Source organism: Pelobates fuscus, chromosome 10 (genome assembly GCF_036172605.1).
Source record: "Pelobates fuscus isolate aPelFus1 chromosome 10, aPelFus1.pri, whole genome shotgun sequence".
NCBI classification, from domain to species: Eukaryota; Metazoa; Chordata; class Amphibia; order Anura; family Pelobatidae; genus Pelobates; species Pelobates fuscus.
In genome coordinates this window covers 63501276-63520002 of record NC_086326.1, presented here as the reverse complement: position 1 = coordinate 63520002, position 18727 = coordinate 63501276, and the positions used below count along the sequence as shown (strand labels likewise).

The window sequence follows — 18727 nt, the reverse complement described above, 5'->3', positions numbered from 1 at the left end:
TGCTTGAGCCCAAAAGAAAACTCGATGACTTTTAAGGGAACAGAGAGGTGGGGATATATCATGGCAAATCCCTCCTTTCCCCAGTATCCCTTCCTGACAGTCATCTGGGGGGCACCACTCCCCCCCTCCCAAGTAGGTTGTCAGAGTACTATAATATTGATATCTTTTTACAACAGGAGTCTACTTTGAAAAGCAGCTGCTGGATGTAAAATGAAAAAAATAAAAATGCTAATATCCTCTTGTTCCCCCTCATCCAAATTAAGAGATCATGTTAGTTAGTTTTTTTTTTTTTAACTAACAAAAGCTGTGAGCACCATACAAGAACTGTCATAGCTTTTGTGAATGAGTCAGTACAAGTTGTTTTAGAGATGCACATAGTGTGTTTACCACTCTAGAACTTGGACCAAGATGGTATCTGATATCCTACAGTGGAGAATATTTTTAAAGCCGCAGTGATATTTGCAGATCATTGCAGCTATAATTAACACAATGAAAGGGCACAAAATGCAAATTAAGATACGGTCAATTTCCCTTTAAGTTTGCCGCTTGACTTTTTTATTGAAATTACTGTAAAATGCCATAGTATAATGGCTGGCAAAAGAAAGTAAAACATAGGAACCATGTACCCTGTTGGGAGAATTTGGACCATGCTTACAGCATTATTGGTATAAAAAAACTAAACAAATGCACAAGAAAAGTTAACATTATATCAATGTTTAAAATATATGATAATGGTAATAATACTATGTTTCTGTTTGTTAAGCCCACCTTTCTCAGGTCCAGACCCTATGAAGACATACAATATTATATTACGAGGGATTGACATGATTGAATTTCCAAAGAAGATTACCAAAAATGCTGCTAATCTAATAAAAAAACTATGCAGGTACATATTTCTGTATGTATGGGCTTACATAGTATTTTATTAGGCTTCGTTGTCTATTAAGTGAATAAATGAACAGGAGAAAATATGCTTTTAAAGAGAAATGATAACTGTAATTCATCGTGAGAACTTTGATCAAAAGACAATGTTCAGAGTATTACAATTATTTTTGTGGTAAATGGTACTTTCTGCTCATAAAACGAAAAGCCACATTATTCAGAAAGGTCAGGTGCTGAATGGGTTCAATAATAAATCCTTTAACCCCTTAATGACCAAACCTCTGTAATAAAAGGGAATCATGCCATGTCACACGTCATGTGACCTTAAGGGGTTAAAGGAACACTTTATTTAAAGGGAATCTATAGTGCCAGGAAAACAGTTTTTTTTCCTGGCACTATGGATTCCTCTCCCTCGCGCCCTGCTACCGCCTCCCTGTGGTGCAAAAGGGGTTAAAAACTCCTTCTGTCACTTCTCTAATTCCATCATCAATGTCCCTCAGTGTGAGCTCAGGCTCTGCCTCTGCCTCTCCCCCACCGGTGTCAGCTGGTGGGAGGGACCTAATGTGCATGCACAGCGAACCCTTTTGTTACTTACCTGGTTTCAGCGCCAATGCCCCTTAAGCTCATAAGGACTTCCCCATAAGAAATAATTGTATCACTGCTTTCCTATGGGGTTTTGGGTGACACTGGATGTCCTCATGCATAGTGTGAGGATGTCCAGGATCAGTTAGGCGACCAAAAGTCGCCTAACCACCCGGAAATCCCTTTAGTGGCTGTCTGGTAGACAACCACTGCAGGTGGAGTTAACCCTTGCAGGTAATTATTGGAGTTTAATAAAAACTGCATAATAATGGAGGTTGTTACATCCTACTGGATAGTGGTTTGGATTAAATAGGTGATGGGTTGGATAATCAGTGAATGTCACAAACTCTTTCCAAGGATATCATATATATCGTATATACTCGAGTATAAGTCGACCCGAATATAAGTCGAGACCCCTAATTTTACCCCCCAAAACTGGGAAAACTTATTGACTCGAGTATAAGACTAGGGTGGGAAATGCAGCAGCTACTGGTAAATTTCTAAATCAAATTAGATCCCCAAAAAATTATATTAATTGAATATTTATTTACAGTGTGTGTATATAATGAATGCAGTGTGTGTGTCTGAATGCAGTCTGTATATGAGTGCAGTGTGCATGTGTATGAGTGCAGTGTGTGTGTGTGTATGACTGCAGTGTGTGTATGAGTGCAGTGTGTGTGTTTTTAATATTATTTTATTATTATTATTTTATTATTTTTTTTTATATATAATTTAAATTATTATTTATATTTGTATTCGTCCCCCCTCCCTGCTTGTTAGCTGGCCAGGGAGGGGGGCTCTCATTCCCTGGTGGTCCAGTGGATGGGCTGTTAGGGGCTGGCTGGAAGCGTTTACTTACCTTTCCTGCAGCTCCTGTCAGCTCCCTTCTCTCACCTCCGGTCCGGTCAGCTCCCACTGCAAGTCTCGCGAGAGCCGCGGGGACGCTCCATGCGGCACTCACACCACGAGACTTGCAGTGGGAGCTGACCGGACCGGAAGTGAGAGAAGGGAGCTGACAGGAGCTGCAGGAAAGGTAAGTAAACGCTCTCTGCAGCCCCCAACAGCCCCTTGTCTGTATTATGGCAATGTAAGTTGCCATAATACATACACTCACTGGAGTATAAGACGAGTGGGTTTTTTCAGCACAAAAAATGTGCAGAAAAACTCGTCTTATACTCGAGTATATACGGTAACTATTCTTATCACGGCACTTCCAGTTACAAATGTTATTATTGAGATGCATGACCAAACAAGATCTTTGTATATATAGTTGTAATCTGTAACTATCTCCTCATTGCTAACCCATTGTGCATATGTTTGAGGCATTACTGAATGTGTCTGCATAATTATACCTGTTCTGCATGATCTGAAATCTTTTTTCTAAAAATTGTAAAAAAACAAACAAAACAAAAACCTGCAATATTTACCACTGCAGGGTTAAGGGACCTGGGACAATGAACCCAGACCACTTCAATGAGCTGAAGTGGTCTGGGTGCCTATAGTATCCCTTTAATGATTATGATGCCAGGAAGGCTCTGTTGCCTTTCTCTAGGTAAGCAGTCAAGCTGTTTGCAAATAGTTTGACAACTTTCCAGGCACAGACACCTCCTTCTCTGCATGCCTCTGAGGCGCTCAATCAACACTGCACTTCAGGGCTAAAAGTGGTATACATGAGGTAGGTTGTCACCTAATCCTAACTTGTTTGACTGCTTACACTCTAAGGGTGCCAAGCCACTCCTAGCACTGTAACCACTGCATTGCTTGAAGTTTCCTTTAACCGCATCCTGAGCTCGGATGTGCAGGGTACGTCCGACAAAAAATGGCAGTTAATGACCGCAGACGTACCCTGCACGTCCACGGCTAAAATTACCCGGGTACTCACCTGGACCGGCGATCCGCAGCGATTCCGGGCCAGGGGGACTGCCCAAGATCCCAGCAGTCCCCCTGCTGCAGCACCGTCCTCTCTGGCCCTCCAGGGCCATGTGATCACCATGATCACATGTCCGCAATGGAAGTCCATGAAGCTGCAGCAGGGGGACTGCCTGGGCAATCAGGCAGTCCCCCAGGCACCTAAAATGTAAAAATAAAAAAGAATATATTGTACATACATTTATATATGTATAATTTATTAAAAAATAATTAAATAATTTTATAATATACAAATATAATGCATATATGATTGCATTATAACTGTATTTTGAGATATATATATATATATATACACACACATTATATACACACAGACACATACATTTATATATATATATATATATATATATATATATATATATATATATATAATGTTTGTTTTTTTAATTTATACACACACACATTCTACATTCTATATGTCTTACGAGTACAGCAGTACCCATTAAGTGCTTCAAAACAGTTAAACGTATCACAACAATAATACCCAGCAATAGTTTTTAAATTGGTTGCTGACACAGTGTGTCTGTTAACTAAAAATGTAGAAAATAAAATCCAAATGCACAGGTGACAGCCAGGTCTGCTTTAATGTTCTTTTAATTGCTTTGATGTGTCTTTTAAGCCATTTCTTTTTTTTTCTTCCTTTGAACCAGGGATAATCCATCAGAGAGGTTAGGAAACTTGAAAAATGGAGTGAAAGACATCCAAAAGCACAAGTAAGTATTAACTGGAAATAGTACAAAAAGCTGAACTGTGAATCAATTATAGTGGGGAAATGTCAGATTTCCACCATGTGTGTTTAGAAATGCTACAAAGGATCTTATTGCATTGTCCTTCTCATGACCATTGGGTTTGAAAGAAAAGATTGACCGAGTCTGACGTCATCAATTTGTCATCAAGTGAAGTTTTTTTTTTATATATAAGTCGCTTAAAGATTTCCTACACCATTGTGAATACATCACCATTAGATGTGTATATTTTTATATAGGGACATTGCAGACCACTAAAGCACTTTAGCAATACATAAAATCAATTAAGCACACCTTTACTCCATACCTCTCAATAATCAGGACAAGGGAATCGTGATTGGGTGGGCAGGGCCCTGAGAGGGTGTAGCCAGTGAAGTCACTAGCAACGCCCACTGGCAGGTTCCAGCCGTCATGAGCCGTCCTAGTGCCAGCTACACAGCAAGTGCGTCTCCAATTCTGCACTCTCGCTTTGCTGCTTTGGAATGAAACTGGAACAGGACCCTGATACCAGAATGGTCTTGCCAAACACGGAACTGCTGGTAGGCCTGTTATTTCAACTATGGGAACATTTTCTCACTGCAGCTTCAATCCACCTCCTGTTAAGTCATCATTACTGGTGACTTGTGTCCAATCAGATGTTTCTCACAGCGTAGCAATGGGACACACCATGAATGTTTCTATAAGAGAATAATTCACTTATGTTTTAAACTACAATTCAAAGTGAGTGAGATAGGAAAACTCTCCCAGCTGTTTGAATGACAGCCAATATGTGCTACGATGGGGATTTATTAACATGACAATTTGACTTGAAATTGACACTTGTATAAAATAAGTCTGCAGGGACATGCAGTTAGTTGGCCTTTAGGCTCTATGTGAGTTGAAAAGTTTTGGGGGATTGAAGTGTCCCTTTAAGCATTAATATACATTATAGGTGTCCTAGTACTTTAAGTGTTTTTCTAATAAATGTGGTTACACAGGCAACAATAAGTGTCATGTTTTGATTGACAGGAGGAAACAGTCTCTTTTTAAACTCCTAATATGTTATGTGTTAACTGCCAAATGTCAATATGCACAAGCTGCAGTAAAATCCAAACAGTATGGCAAGTGCGCTCCTTTGAAGCCAATGATAGTAAGCCAAGAAGAGAAAAGTTCTGAATCTACATAGGGTGGTGACAGATTTCAAGTGCCTGAGCATGCTATTAGTTGTGGTTTCACACGGCTGCTTTTTTCTGAGTGTTTACTAACCACACTTTATTTTGCTCAGTGTTCGCACTGAAATCCTATACGGACATGTTTGTGATGTAATACTATGCAATAAAAACCATATTATATGTATATATATATATATATATATATATATATATATATATATATATATATATATTCATTCAATGTGATGAGTGACACAATGCATTATGGTATCCCTCAATGTTAGGCAGCACTGGGACATACATGATTTGGCTTGCCTGAGATTAATAGGACTCAACCCTATTCCCCCCCCCCAAAATTAAAATATATCTATTTAAACGAATAGTGTTCCTTTAACTCTTATCCCAGCTTGAAAATGTAATGTAAAATAAAATCTTGTAGAGATTTCCTCCAGTGTTTCTAATACCAATTACAAAATGATGCTGTATAATATTTTTTATGAAGATAACAAAAAGTGGATTTTCAATATACCAGTGACATTTTATTCCACCATTAAATAATTAGACTTAATTTTTCGACCATGCAAGGCTTACCAGTTAAACAGCTTATAAATCTTAAGAGTTAATTGCATTCCATTAAGTGTCCTTATTTAAGGGGGACAGTTCCTATTTTGCACCCCAAATCGCTCAATTCCTCTTTTCTATCGTAATGTCTAAGTGTGTATTAGAGCTCCACAGCAATAAAACTCACATGATGTTTTCAAACTATAACACATATGTTTAGAAATTAGTCTGTATAAATTAGATACATTGCTTTTGTTCTAAATTGCATTTTAGTTGCTCAAATTGTTATTAATATGTCACCTAAAACTTCTCAAACCAGCCTGCCAATGGCCACACCCCCACTTACGACCCTAATAGTAAAGTGTCCTGCTTTGTGCATTTGAAATATTGGGAGGTATGGAATTGTATGGCCTCTTCCAAATAGATTGACTGTACCTCACCCTATATCACCCTATATAGCAATTTCATCACATTGTGTGTATAATTAATTCCAAATGTGGTGCATTAAAGTGACACTGTAACAAACTAGGTCATTAGAGGTTGTTTTCCTCACAATGCCCTTGTATCATTATATGTTTCAAATTAACACACTTAATGTAAATATGAATTGCATTAATTTATTTTTTATTTCCTTTCAGATGGTTTGAAGGCTTTAACTGGGAAGGTTTAAGGAAAGGTACCCTCACACCTCCTATAATACCCAGTGTAAGTATTTTACCTTGAATTTTACCTTATTCTTTAAACAAAAAAAATACTAGAAAGGGTGAGACGAGACCAGGGCAACGACTGCCTTTTCTACTTTATGTTGATCACATTTCAAAAACAAAATCAATATATTGTAGCAGACTTATCGAAGCTATTCTTCAAACACCAAAAAACATAAGCAGCTGCATTCTACAAGGATACTACAAAGGCAAACGATTAGGATAAAATGGATATTAGTCAATGTCTGTCAGACACACAATAGCTTCAACATCCAAACAGGAAGATCTAATAGTCTGTATTTACTTAGGTTCTAGCTGAAACAAAAGAGAGGGAAGTACAAGGTGAGGTCTAACTTTCTTTGCTATGGTTCCTTTAAAGGTCCTGAATATTTCATTTTGAATAGAGAATACAGGGGGCTGTGTGCTTCCAAGTATTCAGTATTCTGATAGTCTAGTAACTTTGTACTTGTTCCTCTGTCTCATGTTTTTATTCAGCCAGAGCTTCATAATAGATAGAAGGGAAGGGATTAACTCACAATTACAAAGCTATAAAATAAGTCGTTTTTGTAGAACCGTGATCAGGTTACAGGAGTGAAGACAGATGTTATCCTTTATTTCTGTCTTCCTGGCATATTTTAACTCCTGACACAAAAGCTAGGATTCAGCAATTGATGGTCTCTTCCTGGCGTAACTACAAGTTTGTCACGTATTCCTTTTTTATTATTGCATTGGGATTTCATGATTGATAGACAGTCAGGTAATAGTGGTTGTATGTATACTCCCCTTAGTGAACATATGTTAAGCCATGCAGTTTTTTATAGGCATCACTGGGGAAGCTATCAGTAGCAAATGATATAGACCTGTTTAAGATGACTGTCCTAATTTTTAAGATTACAAATACGCAATTTCTTACAATAAAAAAAATCAATTATGCAATAATTAAATTGATGTTTTTGAATCCTCTAGTTGGTAAAGGTTTTAACAGCCATGTGGAGAATATAAAGAACTTTGCAAATTTATGAAAACAAATACCTTATTTTAAAAAGTAATACATATGATTTTAAAAGATACACCATCTCGTCCGAGGGTAGGAGGGCTGACCTTTCTTACCTATATGTGTTGTATTGCTGGCAGTAAACTTAAAGTTATGACATCATACCCAGTACATATAGTACAATAACATGATCAAATGTGCAGATATAATGCTAGAAAACCAAGTCAACAGAATGCTTATTGGAATGTTGCACTCCCAAATCCCAATGACGATTTATGCTATGCTAGTAATTATACAATAGATATTCCAGTTCACTTAAAACAAAACAAACTCAATAAATAAAATAACTTGCTCTACCACTACTGCTATTCTACTTTTAATGAATTTTATACAAATATTCAGTGGGGGAGGAGCATCGACGCTGGACTCCGGTAAGTCAATGAAGGGGTTTTAACCCCTTCAGCAACTTGGGATGGGGGGTAAGAGGGGGAGGGGTACTAAAGGAGAATCCCTTTAACCCCTTAAGGACCAAGCTTCTGGAATAAAAGGGAATCATGACATGTCACACATGTCATGTGTGCTTAAGGGGTTAAAGCTAGGATAGCCTTGTGCCTATCCCAAGCATGATTAAACTCCTTCACCGTGTTAACCTCTACCATTTCAGCTGGAAGGCTATTCCATGCATACACTACCTCTCAGTAAAGTAATACTTCCTGATATTTTTAAGACTTTGCCACTCTAATTTAAGAATATGTTCTCTTGTGGTAGTTATTCTTCTTTTAAGTATAGTCTCCTCCTTTACTGTGTTGAATTCCTTTATGTATTTAAATGTTTCTATCATATCCCCCCTGTCTCATCTTTCCTCCAAGCTATACATGTTAAGATCCTTTAACATTTCCTTGTTATGCCATTAATCAAGACAGAGGCAGTTACAATTGTTATTGGACCTCAGTGGTCATATTAATCGACCACTGGTGGAGTGGAACAATAGTTGTGCCAAACATAATCTGGAGAGCCATAATCACAAACAGTTAAAGTAGGTAAACAGTAGCGATAACTAAAAAAAAGTGTTCCCTTTTAATTTGGCAGGTTTCATCACCGACAGACACAAGCAATTTTGATAGCTTTCCAGAGGATAATGAAGATCCACCTCCTGATGACAACTCGGGATGGGATATAGACTTTTAATGCATCTTTCTTACCTGCTTCTGCCTTGCTGAAGACAGCTTTCCTGAGACATGGCTGCCAAGATAACAAAAGACAAGGAACGGGGGAAGACTAGTGCTCGGGGTCACCATGATGCCTTGAACGATGCTGCTACAGTAATTACAGTGGCATTAGGACTTTTTGCTTAGATGACAATGCTCTTTAACATGTTTTACGTTTGACCTTAATAAGCAGTTGACATGGTGGTCCTGAAGCAAAGCCTCTTCATTAATTACAAATAAGAGTTAAAGAGAACAAATATATATGCTTTCTATCACTGCGATAATTTCCCAGATTTTTATTTGAAAAATGTAGTGTACATCATTTTAAAAATGTACATACTTTGAATCTAGTGTTATCCATAGGAAGAAACAAACTATAACCATGCGAAGGTCCATGAAAATTGGAATCTGTTAATCTTTAGAGTATGTAAACTGGTATCTTACTGCAGGTCAGAATATATAATGTGGAATTTATTTATCAAGATTTTACCCCAATGGTGCCCTGCAGCAAAAAATATAATAATAAGTAAATGTATGGTTATTGATAAGTATTATGATGAACCTTCCCCAGTGTTACAAAAAAAATAATATATATTTTTGTTTTGCAAAATCCCATTCATCACAAGGACCACATAACCATTTGGTCATTATGTTCATGTCATACCAATTCTTGAAACTGTTTTATTTTCCATATGTGTTCATGACAAAACTGAATGTTACATTTTTGTTTCTTAGATTTTTAAAAATTCTATTAATAAAAGCACAACTGCTACATATGCTGTTCCAAACTATCATGAAAGTTGAATTCATTCATTCTCATTAAGAACTCTGAATGTAGCAAGCAATTGTTTTTCCCGTTTCCATACTGCTCCATTGTAAATGGATATCAAAAGAAAAGGGAAAACAAAATTCACAAGTCTGGCACAAATACATTACACCTGATTTTGGGAATTATGTGACCTAAATGGTTTATCTAAACTCTTAAAGTTGACATAGAGTGTTAATATCCATTTACAGTACGAGTTTAGATTAACATCTAACATATCATCAACTAGATCACACCCTTTCAACTATCCTAAAATATATTTTGCTATTATTTTGAAGAGCATTTTGTTAAAAATAAAAAGCAGATATTAAGGGGAGGCATTTGAAAGAATATGCCAATTTTTACATGGTCAAAATACCAATATATTCTACTGGATGGCTTAGAGTTCCACGTTGTAAAAATTGGAAGTTGGCATGACTGCCAATGCACTATTCACTTCCTTTCTATGTTCTTTGATGATCTCTATGGTCTTCCTCCACTATGAGAAGTTCGGAGTTGGAGTCCACACGTAAAACTACATTCATCCCCAAATGTGAGTGGGCAAAATCAATCACCATTCATGCTGTGAAACCAAGGCTCTCCAGGAAAGTTCATGTGCACTCATCATAATATTGTCCGTTTTTTTTTCTTTTTTCTTCAAATAACTTACATTTTGTCAATGTAAGAAGACCAAAGGAGTGTGATGACTAGATGCACAGTGCTACTTTCCAGATTATCATTTGTACATGATATCACATGTATGCAAGTAGCTAGTTGGGGACACCTCCTCTCCGAGGAAATGTAGGTAATTTTCTAATGGTCAGGATATCACTGGTGGTAACATTATATAAATGTCAGTTTGTTTTCTAATGCTCTTTGACATAAGAGCAATTTATATTGTAATATCCCTTCTTTAGACAAACTTCAATCCATCACCATTGAATCACAATGCAAGATCTTTGACTCTAAAATGGCTAAACTTGGAACTTTCAGACTGTAAACCGTGTGATAAACTGTCTCAGTTAATGAAACCAGTTAGATAGACATCCTAAATGATAATGAATGTTATTACATTATTAGACACACATGCATTATTTGAATCCATGTAATTCTGTTATTACTCGGGTGAAAATAAATTGTAAGGTTGTTACATGTATATGAACAGGCAAAGTATTGGAAAAAAATAGTTATTTGTTGTAAACAAGAACATTTTCATGTTATATTGGTGCTATGTATATACTCGCTCTATGTACTCAACAATTATAACTATATGTACAAATAATTTGGTTTTGCCTAGTAACAACCTTACATGTAAAAAATAATTTTAGATTTTTATTTTTATATTTTTTGTGTGTGTTTCCGCTTTTTCCCACTTTCACGTAACTGTTTTAGAACAATAGTTTAGGGTTTTTAACATTCATCCATTTGGGATGGGATTTATTATTAGACTATATGGTAACAATAATGAATTAGGCTTTTAAATAAATTCTGAAATATCGCTATATAAGGAATTTCAGACCCCAGCAGCGTTACAACTGTAAAAAGAGGTATTATTATATGCACATATTCGCACCCTTGTAAAAAAAAAAAATGTTAAAAGGTACACAGATAGAATGTACCAAATATACTCTAATAACTTGAAATAAGTTTATAGTGTAGCCAATTCCACTTAAAAGCGTAGGTGCAATTGAACTGTAGTGGTTTTCCAGTGCCCATGTGTAGCAATAAAGAGAGGTGCACAATGTGATATATTGTTAACAAGGATTAATCTTCTGTATGATTGCATACCTTTACTATAACAAGTGTAATACAGATGGTACGTATTTAAAAATGTGTTGAAAAAGCACGAATGATAAATACAAGCAAGATTAAATTATTTGCCCAGAAAAAGGACAAACTATATTTACCATCTACGTACTTCAGAAGCATTATGAATATTAACATCCAATCAATAAGATTTTTTTTTTTTTTTTTTTTTTTGGTGTGTGTTTGTTTTTAATCTTTGTGGGGAGATTTTATACTTTTTACTAATTAATTTTATTCGCCCAGTAGATCAATATCCTTTATGCTTCCAATCTGTATATTGATAGAGACTGAGGTCTGTTCTGGGGCTAAGCCACCCAAAAGAAAAAAGAGCACACACTGCTTACAACACAAACATATTACCTTGCCGCTAAGCACCAAAAGCAGTACAGCTTTTTATAATGGCTATGATGCTGGGTAGCCATGCTCCTTGGAAGCATGCTCTATAAATTCTCTAAAAATGATTTTATTTTCTTGTAAACATGTAGCCCTCAAGCTCCACCCCATCCCAACTGAAATTGTATGAGGAAGTCTTGAGAGTGAGCATATAAGCACACACAGCTCTGCTCTGTTCTTGGCTCAGAGTGCTGGGCAGAGAATGGTGCTATGTGAATGTGTGCTTATGATGAGAATTAAAAGATAGATTATGATACAGTTTCATGGCACCACAACCACTATAATAAGTTATATTTGTCATAGTTCTTTGTGGGCCATACTAATTATTTAGTCCAACATGTTTGCAGTTTTAAAATGTATCAAACACACACTACTGTTTATATACAAAGTAAAACACACTCAATGAAAAGTCTAGGTTGTGGTCATTAAGAAAGTTTATATTAATTAGACACATCACAAATCAGACATGGGTGGAATGTATACAAAGCTTGAGCAGAAACCCTCGTTTTAATAAAGTTATCAAACAGTGTTGAGTGGCTTAATCGTCTAATGGAAATTAGAGCAAAATCTCAATATTATCGCAGTTTTTTAGTTTTTTTTTATACTGGCTAAAGCACCCACGTAATATGTCCTCACTGTAATAAGTCCAAAGAATGGAGCACTACTAATACTGTAGATCTTATAATCAATACATTAGTTCATATGACTATCATATTAATACATAAATCATCACAACATGACAACTTGCATATATACATTTCCTGCTTCTTTCAATATATATATATATATATATATATATATATATATATATATATATATATATATATATATTTTATTAATGTTTTAATCTTTTGTTTTTGCCAGAAGACCTGTTTTGCAGGATATTCCTTTGGTTAAAGCAAATAGCACAAACAGGTCACAGATGATTCAGATCCCAGAGCGTAAGAGCCTGAGTGATGTGCTATGCATTCACTGGCATGCATTTGATTACAAATATTTACAGAATATAACCATAAAAACAGCTAACATTATTCTGAAAAATCATCTACCAATGTGTTTTTTTTTTGTTTGTTTGTTTCATCGTTGTGATTGTTTTTGAAATTAGTGGTTTATGGTTAAAGGTGTGCTATATGCAAAGCATGCACTGCATGTTCCTACTCATTTTCCGTTATGGCTTGTATCTTGAAATAATTGGGTAGAAGCAGTTACACTATCATTAGGTTACCGTGGCTGTAGATAATTAAGAAAAATGTAAACAGTGGGTTGTCATCATGAATGTGGATATTTATCTAAAGAAGGTAGACAAAGACAAGCCAGACTATACAGCTTGTGTATAGCAAATCTGTATTTTTCATGATATATCAATTGCATGTACCCATCTCATTTTCTTGGGGGTTGTTCACTAACCAATGAGTGGGATGACAACCAGTTTGCAAAACATAGGCTAAAAAATCCAAAACTCCATAAAGTTGGAATATTTTTCCAGCTCGACTGTTTAGCCACAACTTTTGTGAGTTAACTGTGAACTTCCCACCACTCATTTTTTGGTGAACACACACCTTGTTTTCTGTTTCTTTGTAGAGGTACAGTATCGTCGTTCTGTAATAGTTGCATATTCATATCGCCCTTTACATGCCACGCGTATGCTCAACAACTTGAGTTGCCCTACCTGGTGGCATGCCAAAGGACTTCAAACCATTGAGCATATTAAAAACAAGTATGTCAGGGCTTGGTTTGCAAGGTGCCGGTGTACATGAGGTCACTATATTGCATATATCTACTTTGGCCTCTAACATTGTGGTAGGCCTGCCGTCAAATACAGTATTTGTGTAAATATTTTGTGTTAAGATTTTGTATGACATGCAATGTAGTAACTCTTGATCTAAAATTCTCACATCATAAATTCATCATCTTTTTCTAGTCTGTAAAGTGTAGTGTTTTATAAAGTAAAAGTAGACTTGAACTATTGTCATTGTCAGTATTAGTGAACTATGTCAACTGTACCCTGTTCTACATCCGTTTCATAGTTCTTTACCATAATGTGTTTCGGCATTGTTAAAAGTGCCTTAAATTCATGGCGTTTTCTGATAAGTTAAAAAAATAAAAACAAATTGGTGTTATGCTGCATGACAAAGACAAACACACCTCAAAATGTTGTCCTTTCTTAGCTTGCCGCGTTTTACAGTTTATTCTGCTGAAGATTTATAAACCTTTATTATATATTGAAGAGATACAAAAATACATTGTTTTCTTATTTCTGTTAATTGTAATGCAGCTGTGTATCTGTAAATGGGATGCAACATCATTTCTGTGAAATGTATAAATGTATGTGCAGGTCTAATTAATATATGACATAATATCAGTCTGTACACAGGTATTCCTGTTTTGCTAAGGAGCACAGTTATAATATTAAATTTCTAAAATTTAAGATCAATTTCCAGTTTATCATGCACAATAATTTTGAATGATTTGTTAAATCAGATAGCAAATGTTGCTATAAGAAAACTCCAATATATTTAACAAGGTAGCAGCTTCTAACTTGCAAGTACCCAATGTACCTTATTCTAAAGGTTATTCCTATAAACATATGTCACATTTTTTTATACATTTATCCATCGCTTTACATAGTAAAGCCTATGCATAAAGCATACGGATGCACATTATTAGAAAAAAAAATATTTGCCATTCTTTTTCAATTTGGCTGAATGATTCTGGCATACATATTTTCTTTTAACAGAAGCTACTGTATAAAAATTAATATTTTTTATACTGTAGTAGTTTTATCAGGCCTGAAGCAAGAGGTCTTCACCCACTGTAGGGGCAGACCAGTTGTAAGGACACCACAGAAAACTCACCTTAAATGCAATGCAAGTGTGTCATTCAATATTTTTACTGTACTAAACATGCATAGCCTTTTCCCCAAGCAAGAGCACTTCAGTAGACTCTGTTCTTGGACTGCCCCTAAAGGGCTACCAAATAGGCATGCCCAGGTTTAATTTTCATCTCTGTCCAGCTGAGAGTAGTGTTATTTAGCTCATAGCTCAAACAATTATAAACCAGAATGTAATTGACTGTACCAGAAGAAATCTGAGTAATGGCAGGAAACTAGGAGATCTTTTGAGTCTACAGACTCACCGACCATGTACTGCTGCTACTGAAGTTAATAATCATAATCCTGTCTGAGCTGTGTCTAAAGTCGAACAAAGATATATTATTGTGCATTGCACTAACTTGTTTTGCAAAGTTTTCAACCCAGCTCTACTACTGTTTAGTAAATAGACTACTGAGAGTCATGTGTAATAGTGGCTCCTAGCCCCCTACCTACCCAATTTAATAGCACCATTAATACTGTATACATGTGTAATAGTAGCTCCTAGCCCCCTACCTACCCAATTTAATAACACCATTAATACTGTATCCATGTGCAATAGTGGCTGCTAGCCCATTACCTACCCAATTTAATAACACCATTAATACTGTATCCATGTGTAATGGTGGCTTCTAGCCCCTTACCTACCCAATTTAATAGCACCATTAATACCGTATCCATGTGTAAAGGTGGCTGCTAGTCCCTTACCTACCCAATTTAATAACACCATTAATACTGTATCCATTTGTAAAGGTGGCTGCTAGCCCCTTACCTACCCAATTTAATAACACCATTAATGATGTATCCATGTGTAATGGTGGCTTCTAGCCCCTTACCTACCCAATTTAATAGCACCATTAATACCGTATCCATGTGTAAAGGTGGCTGCTAGCCCCTTACCTACCCAATTTAATAGCACCATTAATGATGTATCCATGTGTAATGGTGGCTTCTAGCCCCTTACCTACCCAATTTAATAACACCATTAATACTGTATCCATTTGTAAAGGTGGCTGCTAGCCCCTTACCTACCCAATTTAATAGCACCATTAATGATGTATCCATGTGTAATGGTGGCTTCTAGCCCCTTACCTACCCAATTTAATAGCACCATTAATACTGTATCCATGTGTAAAGGTGGCTGCTAGTCCCTTACCTACCCAATTTAATAGCACCATTAATACTATAAACACACAATTATGTTTCTTATTCATAAAACTCTTTTCAAAGGTCGTCAACTACTTGTTACCAGTTCTACATACACACATTTATCATCACACACACTAAATCACTTTCTCTTAACTAACCACCTTCTAAAAGACTATAGTTGTTGGTGGTCATAAAACACTGCTGTTTGCAGCTCCCACTTTTCAAAGTGGTAGTGATACAAACATTTAAGGTGAGATAGAACACATCATCAACCAGGAATATCCCAGGGAAATACATACTAAACTGAGCCTTCCACAGCCCTTAGCAAAGCAGAATCACTATCTATGAGTTCTTGTATATGCAATCCATTTTAACTTGAGCTCTCAATAGACGTAGATTTCAGAAATTGAGTGTGTTCTTATTGCTCTTATTTTGTAAAGAAGTTCTGAGTATGAGTGTGCATCAAATGTTCGGGGACCTTTCGGATGGTGTCCTTGGATATTACCTAAATATTCCACTTTCTGCTCTTTTTAAATGGTCTGTTATTTTGTATATTTATGGGTATATTTCCTTCTTTAACACTGTATTCTTCGAAAAAAAAAGAGAAAAAAAACATGAAAAAAAAATAGTTATTTACTTTTGTTTGTCTGAACACGTCTGTCCTCAAATGGTCGTTGACCAATTGCACTCTTTTGATGTAGATGACTAACTTTTCTTCATATAATGAATTGCTTTGGATTTGCTCTGTATTTTATCTGCAGCCGTATTGCTGAGTGCCTGTTGTATACTTTATAGAGTTGAAATAAAAAAAAAAATACTTTTGAACATTTCTTATATTATCTAATTTATGCCAGTTATGTTGTGATTAATATTTTTGATACATATTGAGGAGTATGGGAAACCACTTGCTAATTATTTAATGACACTTTTGAAAGTTTAACATTTAATTACCACAATTATATTGTTAAAACTGCCTAATTTGTATACGTTTTAGTTTAAAAACAATGGTTCTGTACACTAGTCTTCTTTATTTGTGTATATTCTTTAATCCTGACAATGCATACTATACTCTCCTGTTAAATGTCAGAAAATGAAACATTAATCCTCATTCCCCATCCCTATAGAGTAGTCCAATTGAAGAATAAGCTATCTGTATAATTACATGGAGGAGAGCTCATTCAATAGTGTCAAAACATGTCTACATTACAAAGTGTTTATGGTTGGAATAATCTGTCTGCCTTGGGGGGGGGGGGGAGGAGATATGCAACAAAGCAGCAAAGACTTGTTGCTAATCCTTTTCAACAGTCAAAAATATAACCGACATGGACATGGTACTCCAGTCTTGGGTTTGAGGTTTGCTGTCCCTCTTCTTGGAACAGTGGGGTGGGGCATGTTTCCAATAAGAACACATTATGTTGGAATGTAAGCTACCCTATTCAATCAAGGCACTTTACTCTATTATAGATCTCACATACCAGCACTTATATTTGTAACAGAAGATGTTTGAGAAGCAAGGAGTAGTGTGATGGGTCATTAAGCCACAGATCTCTTGCTTCCTACTATCTAGTGCAGGGGTTCCCAACCACGTCCTCAAGTACCCTCTACCAGTCCAAGTTTTAGGGAATACCCTGTTGTGTCTACAGTGTTTGTTTTTTTTTCTCTAAAAAACATCTTAGACACATCTGGGTAATCCCTAAATCCTGGACTGTTACGGGGTACTTAAGGACTGGGTTGGCAACCACTGTTCTAGAGTCCCAGCTTGCAAGGGATGTAAAGTCCAAAGCTTCCCAGGCACTCAGTGCCCCATGCAATCCCTTCTCTTACACCATTGTAATGTAAAGTATGTATAATACAACAGCAAGTAATTTACTACCATCACCAAATCAAACTACACATTATCTAGTGCTACAAACAGACATTATACATTTTTTTTTTTGTAAAACATCGAACTGATATAAGTATATTGGATGACTTCAATATACCCAAATTATTCCTTAAATCATTTCTAAGTTACATTGCTTAAATTAAAGTAAAATAAAATATAGAAGCAGTTTACACTTTGGTTCGTTACTAACAGAAGCAGGTTATTTTATTGTGCCTGCAAGGCTCAATAGAAACTGTTGGCAGCTGTTGTATAGCTACAACCAGCTGATCATGTAGCTTCAATCATCCTATTTGATGAGTGGAATTGTGACTTTGGATAAACTACTTTTTTTTTTAGCTTTTGTTGGTCAAGGATTATGGGATAAGAAAAAAAAAACAAAAAACACCAGACTGAAAGGTTGTTGCAGAGCCTCTTTTTGGTCAGACGGAAGTCTATATGTAATAATTGCTTTTGCAGCAGCTTTACGAACATACATCATTTTTTTTTTCACATAATTTGTTAATGTAGTATTTATGTATTTATAGAATGCAGTCAAATTAAAATGTGTGTGGATTGGGAGGGTGACATTGCCTACCTGCAAGCTGATTTAAAAACGTTCTACATAATTCAACAATGTATACAAAATAACTATGTCTTGCATCACAAAAAAAAGCTGAGAGTTAATTTTTACAATACATTTCCATGTTTATGAACATACCACTGCATATTTAAAAGAAATTTCATTCAAGAATCAAAGTATTAAACTGGTTAAATGGTTTAAAATACACCAAACAATCAAGCCAAATAAGAAATACCATTAATCTTTGTCATTAATGGTAAATTTTCAGGCTGGACAAAAGTGGTAAGTGGTGTCCCTCAGGGTTCTGTTTTGGGACCGCTTCTATTTAACATATTTATAAATGATCTTGAAATAGGCATTAAAAGCCATGTTTTCAGTGTTTGCAGATGACACAAAACTTTGTAAAGTAATACAATGTGAGCAGGATATTGCCTTGCTGCAGAGGGATTTGGATAGACTGGGGACTGGGCACTAAAATGGCAGATGAAATTTAACGTAGAGAAA

At 35.9% G+C, this 18727-nt stretch overlaps 1 protein-coding gene across 3 annotated transcripts in view; it reads left to right on the top strand.

The window, feature by feature from the left end:
- The window catches only part of PRKG1 (protein kinase cGMP-dependent 1), a 927484-nt gene extending 917131 nt beyond the window's left edge, over positions 1–10353 (top strand). For 2 of the 3 annotated variants that reach the window (XM_063435055.1, XM_063435054.1), the window contains exons 15-18: positions 764–886; positions 4044–4106; positions 6490–6556; positions 8639–10353. In XM_063435055.1, coding sequence (XP_063291125.1) covers positions 764–886; positions 4044–4106; positions 6490–6556; positions 8639–8737 — 352 coding nt within the window. In that variant the 3' untranslated portion in view covers positions 8738–10353. The remainder of the gene's footprint in view (positions 1–763; positions 887–4043; positions 4107–6489; positions 6557–8638) is intronic. The other variant, XM_063435056.1, reaches the window with a different exon arrangement.
- The last annotated feature ends 8374 nt before the right edge of the window (positions 10354–18727 follow it).